The 21386-nt window shown below is 38.0% G+C and overlaps 2 protein-coding genes across 2 annotated transcripts; one reads left to right on the top strand and one right to left on the bottom strand.

The window, feature by feature from the left end:
- Nucleotides 1-120: 120 nt before the first annotated feature.
- hpn (hepsin) lies at nt 121-14231 on the bottom strand. The gene is made up of 13 exons (XM_088013551.1): nt 14083-14231; nt 12649-12829; nt 4249-4356; nt 4056-4097; nt 3734-3863; nt 3127-3246; nt 2923-2963; nt 2539-2704; nt 2188-2378; nt 1474-1569; nt 1213-1355; nt 948-1112; nt 121-714 (listed from the first exon to the last, which is right to left on the bottom strand). Exons 2-13 carry the CDS (start codon nt 12683-12685, stop codon nt 670-672), a joined length of 1284 nt encoding a protein of 427 aa, XP_087869677.1. The 5' UTR covers nt 12686-12829; nt 14083-14231; the 3' UTR covers nt 121-669.
- A 286-nt stretch (nt 14232-14517) lies between these two features.
- On the top strand, nt 14518-21356 carry LOC106909922 (protein amalgam). The gene is made up of 8 exons (XM_014976431.2): nt 14518-15064; nt 15189-15331; nt 15521-15591; nt 15681-15886; nt 17348-17611; nt 17774-18076; nt 19527-19629; nt 19922-21356. Exons 1-8 carry the CDS (start codon nt 15013-15015, stop codon nt 19980-19982), a joined length of 1203 nt encoding a protein of 400 aa, XP_014831917.2. The 5' UTR covers nt 14518-15012; the 3' UTR covers nt 19983-21356.
- The last annotated feature ends 30 nt before the right edge of the window (nt 21357-21386 follow it).

Genomic DNA, 21386 nt, shown 5'->3' on the forward strand with positions numbered 1-21386 from the left:
TGTTATAAAGGATAAAAGAGAAGGTGCGTATCACATAAGTGAATGTGAAAGCAAAGAAAACTAGCATTTCCACTGTGAGGCAACCTCAGAAAATAATATATTTTTTTAAATCTTTAGGTGTTTGGTTGTCTGCATTGATTTGTTAGCTTATATATAGTGTCAAAGTGGACTTAGGATTTCTACAATACACACTGTGATCGCTGTCTTCAGTGAAGCTCAGTCACTGAAGACAGCGATTCATGTAAAGAGTTGATAAGATATTTTTTTTTTATCAAGTTTACTTCCAGAATAGCTCTGATTGATTGAGCTTCATGGAAGTTCATATGTACAGTTATCCACACTTCAAGTCCAAAGTCTACTTCAGATACGAGAGAAAAATAAACTCAACAGGTTTCTCAAAAGCAGAATTCAGCATAGACAGTATTTATGTGTCTTTTGCTTCCATATCTTCATAACTTCTAAGAACAACTGGTTAAACTAGTTTCCTACCAGTACACCTTCAGTGAAGCATGAGGCTCAGGAACTGGGGAATGTTTCTGTCAGAAATGTCTGAAGCCATGATAGGAGGGGAAGGTCACAGTTTTTCACTTCCCTGTTACGGGGTCACAGTATCAGCGACGCAAAATGTTCGTCTTGTCATCCAAAAATAAAGAGATGGATGCAGGGGCCTCATGGTCGAGCCAGTTTGTGAACGCCTGGTGAGTTGTGATAGTTCTGCAGAAAGATAAGAGCAGAAAGGTTTGTCTACAAGCTGAATGAACGTTCTGGTGTGCTGGTATAAAAAAGCTCAAATGAATCAGTTTCTGGTTTTATTAAAATTAGGATTAAACAGATTAGTGTTTTTAGAAATAAGGAGAAACATGTAACACTACATAGTTATCAGTATTTCAGATCCAGGTTCTGGTGTTTTTGCGTCTAGAGGTGTACAGATAAGGCATGACTCTTACCCTCATGGCTGTGGATATCCATGGCAGAAACCTGGAAACTCTGGTGTAGACGCCTGGTTTTTTAGCCATGGCGCAGCCCGTTCCCCAACTCACCACTCCAAGCAGGCGATAGCGGCTGCTTTTAGACAGGCAGTCAGCAGCCACAAAAGGTCCTCCGCTGTCTCCCTAATGCCACAAACAATTACAGCCAACACAGTAAAATGATCACACAAAATAATCCAAAGTTGTTGACACGTTTGAGTTTATAAACCCATTGATATCCGACCTGGCAGGCATCGATGCCTCCTTTCTCGTAGCCAGCACAGAACATGCTGGTGGTGATCTGGTTGTCATAGTAATCAGGAGCGTTACACACAGCATCACTGATGATGGGGACGTTTGCTTCCTGGAGAACGTCTGCCAGATGACCTGTGGGAGAAAAAAAACAAGGAATGGCAAGAAAATGAAAAAATCTTAAATAAAATTAAATGCAACCCTTAACTAAAAGAAAAAAAAATCTCAAAGTATGTTAAGGGTTTAGACCCACCATAGTATCCAACGTTTCCCCATCCTGTCACTGTTCCCATCTGTCCATCCACCAGCCGTTGTCCATACGCTGGCAGACAGACGGGCTGGATGTACTCTGCAAACATGGACACGTAATGCATTGTTGCAGTTTAACTAAACTTTTATGCCATGTTTTATGTTCAATTCTTGTTTTTGCTACATCCCCTTAAAAGTTTTTCTTACTTTATCTCAGAGCATTTACTAAAATTAAAAAATAATTTCACAACAAGTCTATAATTAACAAAGCTAGACGTCATCCTACCTATAGTTTTGTACTAAAACTAAAAACCAAACAGAACAAACTGAGTAAAAAGATGGACTGAGATCTCTCTACCTTTCATAAACCTTATTTTGGAATATTGCATTTCAGTTCATGCCAGTTAATCTATGACGCACCAATTCAAAACAAGGCTTACGAGAAATATCCAGACCATCACTGTCTTATGATTCAAATGTTGGTTTTGTAGTTATCCATGTTGAACACTAGGTGTCAGTCATGTCCCACTGAAATAATGGTTGGTTTTCTATCCTGTACTGCAGCAGTGCACACTCTTAATGTAACCAAACTAATTAGTCAGAAAAGTGGTTGTTTTGACAATCTTTGCAGTGTTGACAGGTTAAAGAAGGTGTTAATCATTACAGACATCAACATGTCAAAAGAATATAGCTTGTTTTTTTATGACGTCTTACTTACCGTTGAAAGTAAGCGGCTGTGCGAGGGCCAACACGGCGATGTCTCTGCTGTTGTCATCGATATTGGCGTCTACAAAGGGCAGGTAGCTACTGTGGTAAACGATGGTCTTCACCTCAACCACGTTGGCATTGACAGGTTTGTTGTAGATGGAGCCCAGCAGCACGCGCCATCGATTAATAAAACGATTCCGCCTTGGAAAATAATGGAAAAGGGTTTCTTTAAGCTCTTCACAAACAGACACATTAACTAAACACATTTGAAATATCTACATGTAGATTTTGTAAGCTTATAAATAATTTGTGAAACTGTTTAACCAGTTCCTAAAACACAAGCAGTAATCGCCTCACTTACTCTGGGAAGCAGTGAGCTGCAGAAACGACCCAGCGATTAGAGATGATGGATCCTCCACACTGGTGAATGCCATCGTACTGTAAGCTGACCTGCCAGGGCCAGCTGCCCTGCCTGGCATCCACACCCCCAACTATACGGTCCGCCGCAAAACTACGCCTGCCACAGTCTGCGAAGGAGAGACATGGGAGGGATGAAAAGGAAAGAAAATAAATTCAACTTTTACAGACAAAACATTTTCTCAGGAATGAAAATGGAGTCACAAAAAAACAAGATAAAAAAGAACCAAAATCCACAAAAACTTGGTATTCTGGTAGCGGTGTCGGGTGGCAGAGCTTGAATTGTGCCAGTGTGCCACACAGAATGAGTCCAGGCCTGATCTCTCACCTTGGCATAACAGTGTAAGAACTTCCTGGCTCTCACAGGCACTGAAACAAAGACAACCAGAGTTAATGACTGCAGGATACTCAAAAACCTCTAAGCATCTTTCATAAATGTTAAAAGAGACCAAATTCATAAAAACACACAGGAGAACCACAGAGAGGGCACTGTAGCAGACAGATGAGGAGATAAACCAGCGGTGTGAGTTACCATGGGTACAATGAGTCTTTGATTTTCTTTCCATAGCTGAGCTCTTCCTGTCTGACACAGAAGAACTCTCCAACGTCACCACTGGCTTCAGGCACCGATACGACCGAGTAGTTCACCACGCTGAAACAAACACTAATCATGAGTTATGTCTTCTAAATGACTGGATTACTCAAATTTAAAAATGAAACCATGGGAGCTAACTGTGCCCACCGTATGAGAACATGATGATTTCACCTTGGCCACTTGTCTATTTTCTGAATAAAAAAACTTTTACTAAATTTCATCTGTTCTAGAAATGTCTTATTGTTACAAATACAATTTTCAAAACAAACAGAATGATGTGCTGTTTTGGTTCTGGTCGTGTGTGCTTATTCTTATATCTATGCAATCTAAATGCCTGTATGCCAAATTTTACTCTGAGTAAATCTTGTTCTTTTCATTAAAACAAATTGCTTTGAGAGAAAACTTTTTTAAAGCAGGATTCTCAACCTTTATTGAAAAACACGCAGAGTGACCAATCAGTCGTAAGGCCAGCAAATTAAATTACCATTATATTCATGAAACCAGTGCATAAATAAAAAACATGACTTGATAACAATGACCTCACCTGACAAATCCAACTTCCTCACAACTGATGCTAGCAAGAAGCTCATTGGCTGACGAGGAACACACCTGGCGCCACCTCCTCTGAGCGGAGTCAAACACTCTGAGATGCTGGTCAGGTGAATTTACCTGAACTGGAGGGAAACAAAATCACTTCAGAGATACTTCTTATTGTTCTGTGGTGTTTTCCAAATAAATTAATTAATAACTAGATGAAATAGCTTCACTGTGAACAATAATACAACATTTGATGGCATGTTTATGTTTGTGATTTAACATAACACTTATAAATTGATTAATTTTGATAAATGTTCAATCTGTCTTACCATCATACAGTCCTGTGTCCTCCTCCATAGTGCAGAATGTAACTACAGCAACACAATAAACAACAGCAGGTCAGTACGTTCTGACTGGAAATCAAGTGAAAGCATCAAGAAATATCAAAAGCAGCTGATTATTGTCGTCACATGCTTGGAGAAATGTGTGATATGATTATGTATGAAAGCAACATAGTCTGACCTACGGCCCAGACTGCAGCGCCGATGGCTCCAATGGTCATGAGCGTTGCACAGACGCCCATCAACCTCCAGGGGGTCAACACACAGGTCAGAGAGATGCCTCTGTTCCCTACACACACACACGCACACACATAATGGACATACAACTTAGTTCAGATTTGCTTTGGCAGAACGAAGATTAAATGTTGTATGCACTGAGTGGCATGGTTAGAGTAGTGGTCACAACAACTTTGACCAAATCCTGGAGAAAGAACTGGAATAAACGACTCCACCTTGGACATGCATACGTTTTCTGCTCTTCTCAGACATTTTCTGGAACCATCTCTGAAAAAGAGTCTCTTCATTTTTTTTTTTATCTAAAAATCTTTTATAAAATTGTCATTATGGTCAAACAATTCAGTTGTAGTTTCCGCAAACCACTGGAATTGTCTCTAAAAATTACAGTCTCTGTCCCTGAAAGCATTTCCAATAAATAACCTTATTGTTTGTGTTTCATTAGAAGCCATGTTTTATTCCTCTACAAATGACCTTCTAGCCCATGTAGATACAGAACTTGTTTTGATTATTAAAATGACACCAATCAGCTTCAACCAGCATCTGTTGCTTTTATTCTGGAATCACACATTTTGCATCCAAACACTCTCAACCAGAACCCGACTCCTTCCTGAATATGATGGCTGAACTGTTCATATGTCTGATATATTTAGACATCTAGAAATTATACCAAAGGATGAATTATACTAGTGCAGTTTCACATCCTGACATAGTGACACATTCATTACAATTTCTTTATGATGTCTCTAAAGGAATCACTGTGTTTGTGTGTGGATGTGTTTGAGGCAACACTTCAATTAAAGGAGAATTTATTTATTCAAAGTCATGACATTGTTCATTAGGATTTCTCTAATCTAATTATTCAGGCATTAGCAAAAATAATAATAACGTTTGCAATCTTAGCATACTTTTTATGTCAATAAATGTTAATTGCCATATTGGTGGCTAATCTTTAGCTGTAATGTTGAATAATATACTTTCAGTGAAGTTGTACACATACTTTATTCTCCTGTTGAAGCAAGTTTAGTCTGAATAGTTTTATTTACTCTATCTAAATCTAAAAGTACATTTATTCTGAAACACTGACACCTTTTTTTTTTTTACTTTGTACCTCAGAAAAAATGATTGAAAGGGTCGGACTAATGTTTAATTTAGACAAAGCAATTTTTGGACTCCAAGCAGCCCAGATGGTTGCCGTGTTGTGAAGAGGCAGACAGTTCATGTGCTGGCACAAAGTGAAGAGTACAGATCTGATCAATAGTCTAAAGTCTAGCATTTACCCACAAAGCAAGAACAAACTCCTAAAACTAGGATATAGTGCCATGTCTGTCCCAGGAGTGTGAACCCATGTACCCACACTGTTCTCATCAAGCACATTTTAGCTCCTTATTAGCAGTGAAGATATTTTCAGCTGAATTTTACATTTCAGTGATCAGGTTTGTCTGTTCATTGACTCTTTAAAAGGAAATTTCACATTTTTTGTTACAAAGTTGAATATATATTTTATCCCTCCTACTTCACTTGGAGCTACATTGAATTTTCTAAATTAAAGTATGCACATAGACTTTCCCACACAAAAGTTTTTGATGTTTCATTTATTCATTTATTTATTATATAACATTTGAGTCTCTGGCACACGCTGTTTATCTTTCAACACAGGTCAGCTGCTATCACTTTCCCACTTTACACCACATCCCATCTACACAAACTAGTATCATTATCAGGGTTAGAGCAACAGAGCAGATAGTAGCCAGGGCCTGAGGCAACACCTCCAAACACAGACGGACATTAAATTACATCACACAGCCTGAGCGCTTTTTTCAGCAGAGTCAAAGCTTTCTCTGCTCTGTCATCATCTGGAAAGGACGAAGGAAGGAAATGTAGCTCATTTGTGTTTCTTTACACATTTAACAATCATTTTTTTACTCTTCTAATTATTATCATTGGCTCTGAGAACCTCTGGAGACGATGGTGCAAAGAGGTATTCTTAATAAATTAATGAACAACCTCCTCTTTATCAGATGGCCATGCAACTGAAGAGTGTCTTCAGTCAGAGGCTTCTTCAGAACTGCTTTAAGACTGACTGCTACAGCAGGTCCTTCCTGCCTACAGCAATTCATTATAAAATATGAGTTAAAACAACATTTAGCTTCCCTTTGGGATTATTAAAATATTTCTACAAATTGAATTCATTCTGTAGATCTTCTCGGTTGGTTGAAGCTTTAGATGTGGAAATAAACCCCGCCTTGTGAGAAATTCAGCACACTTACAGTTGATGCTAAGGAAGTTCACTTTTGTTTAACCAAAGCTTCAATTTCCTTACTTCTTTCTTTTTAAGTCATCTCTTTCCTAATCTTTCAACTTCCAATCTTCACACTCTGGATTCTTTCTTTTAGTTCCATCACAAGGAATCCTCAGTAGTAACTTATGCAAAAGTGCTTAATAAAGGGTAATAACAGAATGAAAATATATCCAATTCTGTGCCGTTAGATGTGATAAAACATGCACAAAAAACAAGATATCTGAAAAGAGATTTAACACTTCCTGATTGTTTTTATGTGACCGAGCAAATGTTGTTACACAAGAGAAGCACAGATTGATTCATATCTAAAAACCAGATACACAAATCAGGGTGAGATGAACACATAAATCGCAGATTACAGCCGATATAAATAATATTCAGATATGAAGAAACTGAAGCTAAAAAGATGAATTAAAATAAGTTACTATATCATGGCAAGTGTGAGGAGCGAGATTCATCTAGTTTCAAATGTACATTTTCAAAATGAGAGAACAAAAGCACAAAAACTTTTCGCAGACAGTTTTACATAGCTGGAGGAAAACATAGAAATTATAATTTTTTTTTTTACTTAAAGACCTGCAGCCAGACTAAAAGCCTAAATGCTCTCCTTTTGCAAAGAATCATAGAAGAATGGCAAAGACAGAATCTCTCTAAACCCTGAATTATTCATTTAAAAAATTCCATCAAGTGACCCTCACTTGTTCTTAAATATCTATGATTTCAGTATTTAATGAAAGGAATCATTGTTCTGTCTTTCTTATCTGTGATTACCAAACTCATAATAATCACCAGTTCATTCTCTTGGAATATCTTGAAAATATGCTTGAAAATGCACCAATAGGTGTATTAAATATAACATATTTTAAACTGATTTTTTATCAATATTGCTACCAAATTCATCCCTTCATTTTCTATATCCTCAGGGGGCTGCAGTCTAGTCCAGGAATTACCTTAGCTGTCTAAGGTGTTCACGACCACGTGGAAAGGTCAGGCAGCTACCGAGCCAACACACACCAAGCACACAGTGATGTACACACACACACACACACGCACACACACACACCCACACACACACACACCCACACGCACACGCACGCACACGCACACGCACACGCACACACGCACACACACGCACGCACACACACACGCACACATTCTTACCCAGTTTAGAGTCTGTGGTTCCACTAAGACGCCTCGTTAGAAACTGTGGGTGAAAACCAGTACATAGAGAAAAACAGGACAAGAACTGGGAGGACATCTGCACATGAAGCAGTGTTAACCACCAGAGTTAGCATGAAGCAAAGCAGCACAGTCATGTGGTCCAAAGGCCTGGAAGCATTTACTGAGGCAAGTGCTGCCAAGTTGTATGCATAGTTTTATTTGACAAGATTTTAACTTTATTATTTATTTATTTATTTATTTATTTATTTATTTATTTATTTATTTATTTATTTATTTATTTATTTATTTATTCTGTTTCTTCATAATCCACAATCTAAATGTAATTTTTCAAGGCTCATAAAACTTTGAAAGGGCCATTTTTTGTCTTATTCTCCTGGCAACGTTATGACGTCTAAAAGATTTTCATTTTGGACTATTCCATCGGATAAAACAAAAGAGCACAATTGTTTTTATTCACAGTTTTAAGGTAACAAAATAAAACGTAACCATTGATGACCAGGATGTTTGATCTTTCGCTTCGTAAGTGTTTCAGATCAAGCCAGTTCCCTGGACAATCAGGTATGTCAGTACACTAACAAGCAGGTGCGTATTGCAGGTTTATTCAGTAATGTAGGTAACAGAAAAAATTAAATCACCATCTCCATAAAGTTTGTTGTGAGACCGAAAGATAAAATAATTGAACCGGAGTGAAGTACTTTTAGCGTCATCTCTGGTTCAGGAGGCAACATGCGAAATGCAAGAGCTGCAGGTAGAATAGGTAGGATAAGAAATAAAACAACGGGAACACGGCAGATATTATCAGCAGGACATTCTTCCTCTGTTTGGCTGGAAATACCACAACCTTTCCTCCACACCTCGGCACCGGCATATTTATTCTAACAGCAGAGGAAAGAGGAACCAAATTGTCCAGTTTCTATCTGACCTGCTTCTTTCTCTCATACAACATGATTTCCAGTAACACAAAACGAGCTATATTTCCTGTCTACTTCTACCTGAGATCATGTGTGTGTGTGCGTGTACACATGTGCACATGTGTGTGCAAGTGTGTGTGTCAGTAAGTATGAACCCATTGGTGGAATCATGCCTAGAATTGCTCCATCGGCCAAGATTGTGTGCACAAACAAGGAATATGATTTTGGTGTTACATATTCAGAGTGTAAAATCAAAGTCAAATTAGAGAGAAAAGTACTTAAAGACTGGATTATATGGTAAAACACACCAATAGCATAGATTTATTAAATTTTTGCCAGAAGATGTGAACCAGAAAGACAGACAAAAACATTAAATTAAGAAATATTGCCACCATTTCAACAGGATGTTAAGAAAAGCTGTCAGGTACAGATATTGACCAACACCAGATCTGAAAAATTATTACTGCAGTCTGAACTTCATGCCATGCTGTGTTGATTACGTGGAAATGGGAAAAAAATATATTCTAAAACCCAGACATGTCTCACACTTTAACTTAAACAATCGGCTGAACAAACAATTACAGGAAGTGAAACGGATGCCAATTTAATATCACATTATCGTTGCATCAATAATGATCCTATTTAACAACATTATTCTAACTTATACCAATATGAAACATAAATCTACTAACTTATCAGCTCTCTGGCTCAGTTATCGTTCGATCAGCCATTGTCACTTAAGGAAATAAGTAACGGCATAAACAACTCGTATCTATCCAGGAATTAATCTAGGATGAATCCTTGATATTTACTCAGGCCATTATCTCAGGCATACTTATTAAAAAGCATAAAGTTTCTTATGGCTCTTATTGGCCAATTAGGCTTTTATGTTGCGATTACAAAATCTGAATCAAACACACAGACTTTGTTCCAGGGAACCAAACATTTTTTTTAATGTAGGAAAAAAATGCTTGACTCACACTCAGTAACACAATCTTAAATTATTCTAGGTGTTAATCATGAAAAGCTGTGCTGTATTGTAAATCTGATGCTAAATGCAACTCACTGCTCATTATTAACTAGATTAAAACATTCACTCCAGCAAAAAGATTTTAAAGCCAATTTAAAAAGGAAAGAAGGAAATATTTCCATAATAGCTTTTCAAAGAGTTTGCAACCTGAACACTTGTAATCCAAAGGCTTTTAGCTGGGTGTGGAATAGTGGGATCAAGCAAAGATTTACCGCTGACTCCCACAAGGAGATGGAGTGAGAACAGACTCTGAGTCATTCATGCAGTGGTCGTCAAGGAACAACAGTAAAAATAAAAAAACAACCATGTGCACGAGCGGTTCTGCTCATGTCTGGGTTTCCCTGATTGCTCACACCCACGTGATAAATAACTATGTCTCGAAAGATATAAACACAGATTGTCTCTAAAAATAAATAGCAACCCTTTTGATTTTAACCCAGAACAAACAAAAATAAGCCAGGCAGTGCGTGCCACTCCTCAACGAGGCTGTTTTTCCTCTAATTACACGCAACATGATTCACTCTGGGCGGACGCCCCTCAGTCAAACAGCTAAGCAAGTCGTTTCAAGGGCTGAGACCATTTGCTGCCAAGCAATAGTAGAAGGTGTTTGGGGTGAAGACAACTTTGTTCCAGTCCGGATTAAAAGGTAAGGTAAGTCATGTACATGTTGTGGTTGCATGAGCAAAAACAGCTAAAAAGGTGGAAGTATCTCACTTATTCATACAGTCAGCTTTGGTCTTCAGTGCAACAGAAGTTTGATAAACATTTTTCTGTTCAAATCCATTTAATACTTTCAGTTTATACAAACGTGTAGAAATGTGCTTCACAGTGGTCTCACTTCAATAATAGCCATTTATTAGAGTGAACTCATTTGGAGTAGTAAGACAGGAAAATATGTAAACAGTGCTACAGATGGGTAAAACTAAGACAGATTTTTGTTTCCTTCTCTGTCTTCCTTTGGGCTACACTGATGGTAGTAGCACTGGGATAAGGAAGCAAATCCTGTTATTTATGATACAAAATTGTGCCCTTTTATTATTTACATGGAAATCACAAATCTGTCAAGCACAACTGAGATTTAATAAATAAGCCAACGTATTTAAAAGGTCATTTCAGATTTTTTTAATTGATCTATTATTAAGTTATTATCAATTTGAATATTCAGTACATCCTCGAAGGCGGTCCAAGTCTAGCAACCTAGTCAGACATCCGCTATCAACACAAAGCTGGCTTGGCGAGCCAGCTGATTATGAGTCTGTCTGGATAATTTTTAAGATAACGTCATTAATGCCACTAAACAACTGACACAAAATCCAAAAGATAAATCTGTTCTTGGTAAAGCCGAGGTGCACATGGGTTGCAGATGATCTGGAGGAACCAAAGCACCTGGCAGCATCAACCACCATGACTTCACAAAGAATCATGTCGGCTCTGGTTGGAAACAACAGCATCAATTATAAGAACAATTTGTTGCGAAGTTGTACACTTATAATATCCACTTCCAAAGCGCTGTATTCCTCTAATATTAACTTTTTTATTTTGAATAGATTGTAAGGTAAATAAATTGCTAAAGTCTGCTAAAACAGGCAGTGTATGCCTGACAAAACGCTCACAGTGATCTGACGTCGTTTTGCTTCAGGTAATAATAAAAAAAAGTGAACTAACTCTTTAAGACTTGAAGCACAATCTGTATCAAACTGTTTAGTCTAACTCAAAAGTTTTTAAATTTAAAAGAAAAAAGGTTCACTCGGGTAAAGTGCACAGCTTCTACTTTTGCATGCATGTTATTCTTAAGAGTATCATCATTAGTTGCTGTATTAGTAGTAGTAAAGTTGTTCTGTCATTTCACAAAGTCAGAAATAAACTCCCTCTCCAACACACACAAATTATGTTGTGTGAAGAAATTACAGCCCCATCCAGCATGTGTTTCTATGAGCAGGGTAGACACTGTTGGCTACTTTAGAAACTTGTTTTTTATTGTTTTATTCTAAAGTTTTGAAGTTGTTTCTCAGTTCATCGTCTTGAGGTCAGAAGTAGACGGTCTGCTAATCACTTCAGGTATAAAGCACAAGAAATACTTGTGTTGTTTCCTTCTGAATGTACTAAAGAAACAAAAAAAATCCAGGAAGTCGTCCTTGGACAGCTACATGTTGCTAAATACAGCTACGTTGGTTATGTGTGATTGCTAACATACCCATGTTTTACTTTTACTCGCTTCTGTTTGCATCTGTGGCAAAACCTCCAAGACCTCCTTCTTTCGATGATCATTCAAAGACCCACAGCAGCTAAATACATATTTAATATTAACTTAAAAGCAATGGTATGACATAAAGGTTAGCTTAGAAAGTTGGAGACAGAAAAGGAAAATTAAACACAGAATGAGCCCAATGTCAGGCATGTTCTAATTTTTCACAATATGTTATCATCATATTTCCCAAAACTGTCCAACAGTCATGTGGTCTAAAAGTTTTTATGGTATATTTAATAGAGCATGTCATTCTCTTCCTAAATATAACAAGTACTTTGCTATGATCATCATTATTATGGATAATAATGACAATCGTTGTCTCTTTAGAGATCATCGAGACAACAAAATTAAACAAATATTACAACTAATCTAAGTATATGCTGACCCAGCTGAAAAACAAACGTCATAAAAAAAATTCAGGGAACATCAAAAAGACAGCAAAGCAGTTTTGAACAGGCCGGTTAATCGTTAACTGTAAGGTGGACTGATGTCTGGACACAAATACAGAAAACAGGCTGCATGGGCAGCAGCATTTTGATCTGTACGTGTGTAGCATTGGATGCGTGTGCGTGCGTGCGTGTGTGCGTGTGTGTGTGTGTGTGTGTGTGTGTGTTAGAGGACTTCTGTTGGGAGAATGGAACGAAAACAAGTATGTATTTAACCAGGGCACTCACCCATCTTCCCCTCTGTCATAACTTTCTCAGCGTACATCTGAAGCCAGGAGGAAGCAGAAGGCAGCAGCAGACAATGATGAGGGTAGTTCCCCCTTCCTCTCCTCTCTCAGTAACTACGCTGGGCAGGTGGTCCGAACTTTAGGCAGTCGGCTTTTTGTTTGGTAACGTAACACCCTGGGTTCTGAGAAAATAGAAGGATAAATCTCAAAACATTAAATCCATAAATATTTACTAAATATATATACATAAACAGACAATATTAATTGGGATTAAGTGGGAAACTTCTTTTTTTTTTGTTACATTGTTTACATGTTTTATTCAATGTACATTGAAATTCTATTTCAAAATCTATTTTGATGTGTATTTCAAATCATAAGACATAACTGTGTCCACGTTTCATTCATCTACCACCTGCAATGATGGTAAATTAGCTCAAATATACAGGAACAATTCAGGAACTACTAAGGCTGTCATAAACAACAAGATGCTGTAACCCAATGTTGATGCATGCAGCAAATCATAATGGAAAGAAATATTCTTGCAGGACCTGAGGTGAGATTTTTAAAACTGTCAGGCATGATGGTGGTAGCGTCATGCCAAGGGTCTGTTTTGCTATCAGTGTAACTAGTGGACTGCAAAAAGTAGATAGAAACATAAACCAGATTTATTTTCTTCTAATTTTTCCACTTCATCTTAAATGAACAGGCTGGTGGTTGAAACTTGAAACATATTTGGGTGTTTCAAAAGGTCAACGATCCCGAGCAAATATAAAACACATTTTAGAACAAAGAGAGCAACACTATCCACCTGGATTCGCATCAACATCACTCCTACTGAATATCAATCAGTCAAATTTTATTTGTATAGCACATTTCAGCAGCAAGGCATTTCAAAGTGCTTTACATAATTAAAATAAAAACAGAATATGTATGAACTAGCACTAAAAGACGGGCCTATGGCTGTAAGGAGTGGTTAAATATGCAGCCAGAGCTATACTTGTTCATGGCTTCAGAAACTATACGGCTATTTGTAATTTGCCAATGGGCTTCTATTTAATATTATTGTGGATGTGTAAATATTTTACTAAATAATAAAAATATACTAACCACTGAACAGATTTTCATATTAATTTAGTTCCATATTAACCAGCACAAAGGAAATACAAATACATTGTTCACAGGAAGAGAATATATGTACAGCATGTATGTATGTATGTATGTATGTATGTATGTATGTATGTATGTATGTATGTATGTATGTATTACGTTATTACATTACATAAGCATGAGTTGCTTCCTCTCATTATTTCTGTTTAGTTTGTTTTAATTGGGGATTAGCTTAATTTGACCAGAATTAGCTTAGTGACTTAATTAATAATTAACTTATTTGTTACTTTTTAAATCCAGTTAAGCGTTTTTCCTCAAGGTGACTCACCTGTATTCCTTAACAGCAGGTGAAATTTTTTTTTTTTTCCTCTTTTGAAGTAAAACAAAATTGTGCTTTGGAAGTCCCGTTTAATAAAAAACAAAAAAGATTAAAAAAGAAAAAAAGTTTACAACCCCGACTAATTCTGCTAAAGCCCCACCGCGGATAAATCCTCGTTTTTCAGTAAATCCTCCTTTTTCCTCTCTTCACAGGTTACTGACCCCGGAGAAAAAAGTAGAAAAAAGTGAAGCAACGTTTCCTACCAAAGTTTCGCTCGCGTTCATCAACCAAAACCACCAGCGCTCGCTTCTAGCTGTAAGGGGAACAACATTTGAAGGTCTGGGGTCATAAAAACGAGGTTTGCCGGATGAAGTTCGTCGCTTCTTCGTGTCTTTGCGGTCTGCTCCTTCTGTGGGCGCTCAGCTGCGCACGAGAGCGATGCGAGTGACGTCAACGGTCCTGAGTGGACGAAGTGGGCACGAGCTCTCCCTCTGAAGTGACCGAGTAGACTCCCTGTCCCACCTGAAAACATTTGCCCAATTAGGCACATTTTAATAGTGACTGTCAACAAATATCAGGTAGTTTTCATTTGGTTAACTCAACAGGCGCGCTGCCTCATACACACACCAACAGGCGCACTCTGCAAAAGGAAGAAAACCTGACTTGGATGTAGTAATTTCTTTGTAATGACATGAAAGCACTGACATTAGCCAAGTTCCTCTTTGGCGGAGGAAATAAAGAGGAAACTAAAGAGACTGGACCTATTGGTTTTGAGACAGAGAAGTGAACACAGCTGTGAAAAGACACCGACAGAGAGCAGTGGGGGAAAAAAAGCAAAAGCAAACGAAAAAACTGAGGTTAGTACAGGTGAAGCTAAAGGAGGGTGAACAGAAAACCACAGCTGGCAACCACAGCAGAAGGAGAACATCAAGTGAAGTCATGGCACATCATCAACAAAGCTGCTGCTTTCTCATCATTCTGTGTGTGAGAGGTAAAAACATTGCTAATGTATTCCAGCATTATCACAGGACAATGTCAGTGAGACTGCTTGAGTTTCGATGATTAACTTCTGGTTGTATTTTATAGTAATGTAACACCTACTCTTCCTTCTGCAGGTATTCTGGCTGGTGATTGGTCAGTTCTTCTCCCCTCTAATCCCATTTGTGCTGTGGTTGGTTCTTCAGTGGTCCTCCCCTGTTCCTATGACTACCCACTTAGCTCTGATGAAGTCCAGACAGATGGGCGGCTCTCTGCACAGGTAATAAAGGAGGCATTGTTTCTTGTAGCAGTAGAGATCACTTTCTGTGTAACCTTTCTGTAGTCAGAATAAGTAGACATCACCATGTCATGGTTCCTGACAAACTCTAACGAAATAAACTGTTCTCATAAGCGTCCTGGTAATACTTAGTGGGGATGTCTAAGATTGTAATCTGCTGCTCTTTATTAGACAGGAAGCAGTGAAACAAAAGTTACGTCTGAGATGTGGTGTCTCAGAGACAGTCGCTGCGTTACGGAAAGGTAAAACACTCATCAGAGAAAAACAAAAATACATCACAGGGTTTTCTGCAAAAACACACAGTTTCTAAATTTATGTATGTCTGTGTCAGCTATGTGTTCCACAGCGCCGGTATTTTCCAGGATCCATCTTATCAGAACCGGGTGCAGTACCTGGGACAACCAGGAAGCAAGAACTGCTCTCTGAGGATTTCTAATCTCAAACAGTCAGACAGTGGAACATACGTGTTTTACCTCATCACCAACCATAAGACGCAGAAGATGCCTCCACAGACTGGCATGCAGCTCTTAGTGGCAGGTGGGCATATTCTCTCTGTTCTGTAAGATACATGACAAACACAGTTTAATATTATTTCAAGACAGTTTTATCCATCTGTTATTCCTTTCCCTAACCTAGAAGACTTTTAATTTATTCTTCCAGTGGCTGTTGTCTAATGTTGGTCTATTGGTGAGTCTCACTGTTAGCGAACAACACAAGGTCCACAGTATGTTTGGTTTGCCACAAAACTGATCACGGTTTAATAAAAATGAAAATATTTGTTATAGCTTTATATCTAAAATATATGGAAAGCAGAACATTAGTGTTTGTATTTTTGTGTTGACATGTAATCGTTTCCTTTTTGAAAGTTTTGACTCCTTGTGTTTTTCGCAGGAAGCAGAACTGAAACCTGCCAGTGGCTGTTTGACATAATAATCACTATATATAAACCCATGGCATTACATTACTTCTGTAAACAAAAAACAGCCAAAAACAAATGTTACAATGTTTGTTTATTCAAATTACTGTAGAAAACCCTGTGAAACCATGGGATTTAGTGCATTAAAAGGTTTTAAAACTGGAATAATCTCCTGAAACTAAATGAGTCAGCTCATGTTTTCTGGTTTTGTCTTTTTTAACCACACAGACATTGCTGTCTAACGACATGTAATAACAAATACATCTGTAGGTAACAGCTTTGTGTTGTGGCTTCCTTGTTTCTAATGTTGTTTTGTCTCCTCATTTGTAGGATTATGTAGGATTATAATCCTCAAGCAACATTTTTAGTCTGCATTTCATAGGCAGGTCCTAATCTTTAGGATCTATGTGTAAAATCCAAGTCGTCCCTCAAGCCCCAAACTTTGAATTATAAGCAATTAATTTAGCAAAACTTCTAATTTTTTCCAGAGTAGTAACTAATGTGTTATAAAAATACACAAATACTCTTTAATTGGTTTATTTATTTACCAAAAAAAAAAAATAGTAAATAGAACTGATGATAAAAAACATCATAAGAGCTGATATTGCTTTTCAGAGTAAATATCCTAGCATTACAACAGAAGGATTTTAAGGATTAAATTGTGTTAATTTAATAACATATTAAATTAACACAAATCAAAAATAAACTCAACTTTAAAGTAACTATTTAGAGGCTTAAACAGAAAGTAACTTCACTAATGTTTGCTTTCTACAGATTTAGTATTATGATTTTAATTTGCTTTGTTTACATCCAGGTGAGAACCTGCAACACCTTTTTAGCTAAGCTGTGTTAACTTTAGCTAAGTTTAAATGTTGAAGGAAGGTGGTAATTATTTCTTTCTGCTTGTTCTGTCCACAGAAACTACAGAATTCATTAAATTCAGTCAAGGCTCCCTTCATTGTTTACGATTCTATCTAGTCATTTATTAAATTTGCTGGATAGTTTTAGAGTTATATAGGTAAGGCCCTGAAAAATTAAGTTCTTCATTCAGGTTCCTTTTCTCTCCCTTTTTGTCGCTGCAGGTTCCTCCACTGCAGTTGCGGTCTCGGTGGGTCCATCCCGAGTCATCCTGGAGGGGACAGGCTTAAACCTGGCCTGTTGCAGCCCAGTTGCCACTTCACAAAGCCGCTTCACGTGGTACAGTACCAAAGGAGCCATGTTGGTAGGTGCTGGACCGGTGTGGAGTACCCCCAAAGTTACATCAGGTCAATCTGGCAGCTACTACTGCCAAATCCAGACTGGAGACAAAACGCAACGCTCAAATGTTCTGGAAATCGATGTGCAATGTAAGTGAAATGTAACTCTGAAACCAAACTACATCATCTTCAATTATACTGAAAACATGTTTAAAGATATGTCTGCATCTGTCCACTGCTTGATTCACTTTTCATGTCCTTTAAATCTTGTAATATTTGAAGCTAATGAACTTTGATGCCATCTTCCTGCAGACCCGCCTAGAAACATAATGATCTCCAGCTGGGGAGCAGAGAAGGATCATCCTGTGACTCTGACCTGCAGCAGTGAGGCCAACCCACCGGTCCGCACCTACGTCTGGTACCAGGGTGTAGCTTGTCTCCCAGCAGCAGACTTAAGCTTTCATCGAGGAAGATCCACCCAGGCTACATCAACAGGAAGAGCCCAAAAACTCACCAGTGCCAACATCACCACGAAGGACTATGGGCAGCACTGCTGTGTGGCACGCAACAGATACGGCTTTGAGAAAGCCAGCGTGACTCTGACCAGCTCCAGTGGTAGGTCAATACAGAGACTCAAGCTCACATTCAAGGGATTGTTTTAAGTTCTCAGTTATGAGTACAAGATTCAGAGTACAGGATCCTTGAAAATGTGTTTTATCTTTGGATACCACATAGTCACAGCACTGATGATTCAGGTGTTGTTGGTATCATTTGCTGCATGTCAAAATGAACTATCTTTACACCGTAATCAACCAAATACAGCCAAGTATTGTTGGCAATGAGGCTGCAACATAGTAGTGCAACATTGTTTACAATACATCTCAAAAGTGTCACGATCCGTGTTTCTGTGAGTTTATTTTTGAGTTTTTTCCTGTGTAGTCCTGTTCCTGTGAGTCTCAGTCCTGTCCTCACCACCACCCACAACCACTTCCTGACAGAGGTCGGGTCCTTCTGTCAGGAAGTGGTTGTGGGTGGAGGTGAGGATAGACGCAGAGACCCAGGTTTCGGTGATGATGATAATGATGAATTTAATAATAAAGCTCAGAACAGTCCAAGAACAGGCAGCACGGTGGAGAAACTAGCACACAGCTAAACACCGGTAGCAACTGATAGCAGGACTGGAAATGGGCGCAAACTCTATCCAGGACTTCACAGTTCAACTGGAGCGCATAGTCGACAACTTAGACAAACCTAGACATAGACAAGGACCCGACGAGGAACACAGACAACAGGTGGGTTTAAATACACACGGGGTAATCAGGGGAATGAGACACACCTGGGGAGCAATCAACGGGGAGGACAGGACTGAGACTCACAGGAACACAGGACTACACAGGAAAAAACTCAAAAATAAACACACAGAAACACGGATCGTGACAAAAAGTATTTATTATAGTTCAACTACACATTTCAATATATTTTAGTGAGATCTCATGTGGCCAATTAACACAAAGTACTGTAATTTGTGACGTGAAAAGAGACTGTGGATGTTTTTTTACAAACATAAATCTTAGAAATGATGAAACACTTTGACACCCTGTTCCTACTGGGTTATAGAGAGTTAGCAGCATCATGCTATGGAGGTGCTTTTCTTCAGGAAAGATGATCAGAATGGAGTGATATTAGAAGAAAAGCTGTTAGATGCTGTAAAGTACTTAAGACTCAGGGAAAGAATGAGCCTTCAGCAGGACAATGATCCTAAATATACAGCCAGAGCTGCAACGGAATAGTTTAGATTGAGTTAGAGTGGCCTAGTCAAAGTCCAGAGCTAAATAAAAGTGATAAGCTGTGGCAAAATTTGGAAACTCATGCAACTATCTATCATTCTTCTTCCACTTCACAATTATTATTTGTTGCTATTATTTGTTGGTCTAACTCTTAAGATTCTCAATAAAACATTTTATTATAATGTGACAAGATATTAGAGCTTCAGATGGTATGAATATTTCGGTAAGGCTCTGTGTATGTATGCATTGAGTTTTCTGTAATCTTCTGCTCTTTGCAGGGGCAAATCCATCTGACTCTTCAGGAAGTACAGTGGTGGTGATTGGAGTAACCATCGGGGTCCTGCTGGCTGTTGTTGCTTTAGCTGCCTTTTTGATGATGAGGTGAGTGAAGCCTTTGGTCCTTTCACAATCAATAATTCATATAAACAAGACCGGGACAGCTGCGTCCAATAAGCATCAGGCATAGCACAGTCATATTTATAGACAGTGTGGTTGTAGTTCTTGTCTGGATGAAGAAAACGAATCAACTTTTGTAAAGGTGCGGCGTATCCAAAGCTATGCGTAGTAGACCAAAAGAGTTGCAGGGTCTGTGTTATGTGCACAAACAATCTATTAGCTTAACAAAAAGAAAAGTTACACTTCCACTATAAATCTGTGTTTGTTCTGCTTTCAGGAAAAAGAAGACAGCCAGACGACAGTCATATGTCCTCACTGGGACAACTGCGACAGAGTGACAGAACTGCTTTGATTACGTGTGCCAACACACATGTTGGGTAACACAACAACACAATGTTGAGACCTAATGGATGCATGTGATGTCGGGTCATCCTGCCCTGTAAACCCCCCACAAAGCGCGCTGCCTGGCTTGTTTTAGAAGTGTCTCTGCTTTAACACACCTGATTCAGATCATTACAGTTCAGCAACAGGACCCTAAATGACGTTCCCTCTACAGAGGGCTAAAAGTGCCACAATTCCACCTAAAAACTGAAGGAGTAAATATAATTGGGAAATTTAAACAAAGCTTAAAATAGATATTATATTCAACAAATATACATATTTTACCCAGTCCAAGTGTTATCCCTTCCAGGATTTTACATGAACTAGGTGACTGTAAACAATTGTCAAATTGTCCTTTTAATGATTAAATAAGTTGTCCGGACCTAGACTTTATCTGTATTTTAAAGGTCTACATGAGTTATTAGAAGTACCTAGATGTGGAAATCTAATTTCATTTTGAAAATAACTATACTGCATATTTATTTCTATGGGTTGTTTGTTTGTCTGTTTGTTTGTTTGTTTGTTTTTTTTTACATATCTATATATTTAGATTTTCACATGAATAGATATTTCTTTTATGATTTTTTTTTATGTTTTGCATTGAGGCTGTTTCGGCGTATCATAAAAACATACTTGAAGGAGCAAATTGTTTGTGTTTGGGATGCCTGCTGGTTTGACATGTTGATATTTGAGCTCAACATGCCATGTGCCTGATCTTACTTGCAGCAAATTCATTTGTGATGTTTTTTAAGTCTAGTTTCTTGGGAAGTTGACTTTCTGTTTCTGTGGGAAGAAGAGAGTTAATTTTACTGATGGACCTCCAGTCGCTGCCAGACGTGTAAAATATACGAGTCTCATAATCGTTATTAGCATTACTTTTTCTTTCTCTACTTCCTAGCAATTTCTTGCCTATGATCAAGTTTAATCATGAACCTTTTATAAAGATATTTGTCGTAGTATCCTGCAAACCTTTACTGTGCTCTACATTTAAATGGACCAATCATTTTAAATGTTACTACATGGCTAAATATATTCAAAGTCTAAAATTGTAAGTGTGTTGGGAGCGCGGTGCTCTTGTTCAGTTCAAAAATATATTTAGGAAAACCTAAATATTTCATAAACAGGCCTAAATTGAAATGATTTCTTATAAATTGATGTCAGGTTGGACCAGTTGTACATTTGGTTTCGCTATTTTTTACTGCTAGATCCTCAAAGACTGAATAATTTCTGTGTTTTACAATATGGGTGCTAATCGTTTTTTTTGTCAGTGGATGTTCATAGCTTATATAAAAACAAATAAACACATTTGTTGTATTTATTTCTTAATAGAAGCAGTTTTAATCCTCCCAGTGATCTATGTA

The sequence above is a fragment of the Poecilia mexicana genome, unplaced genomic scaffold (assembly GCF_051168715.1).
Source record: "Poecilia mexicana isolate PSO_F unplaced genomic scaffold, ASM5116871v1 scaffold_16, whole genome shotgun sequence".
In the NCBI taxonomy this organism is placed as follows: Eukaryota; Metazoa; Chordata; class Actinopteri; order Cyprinodontiformes; family Poeciliidae; genus Poecilia; species Poecilia mexicana.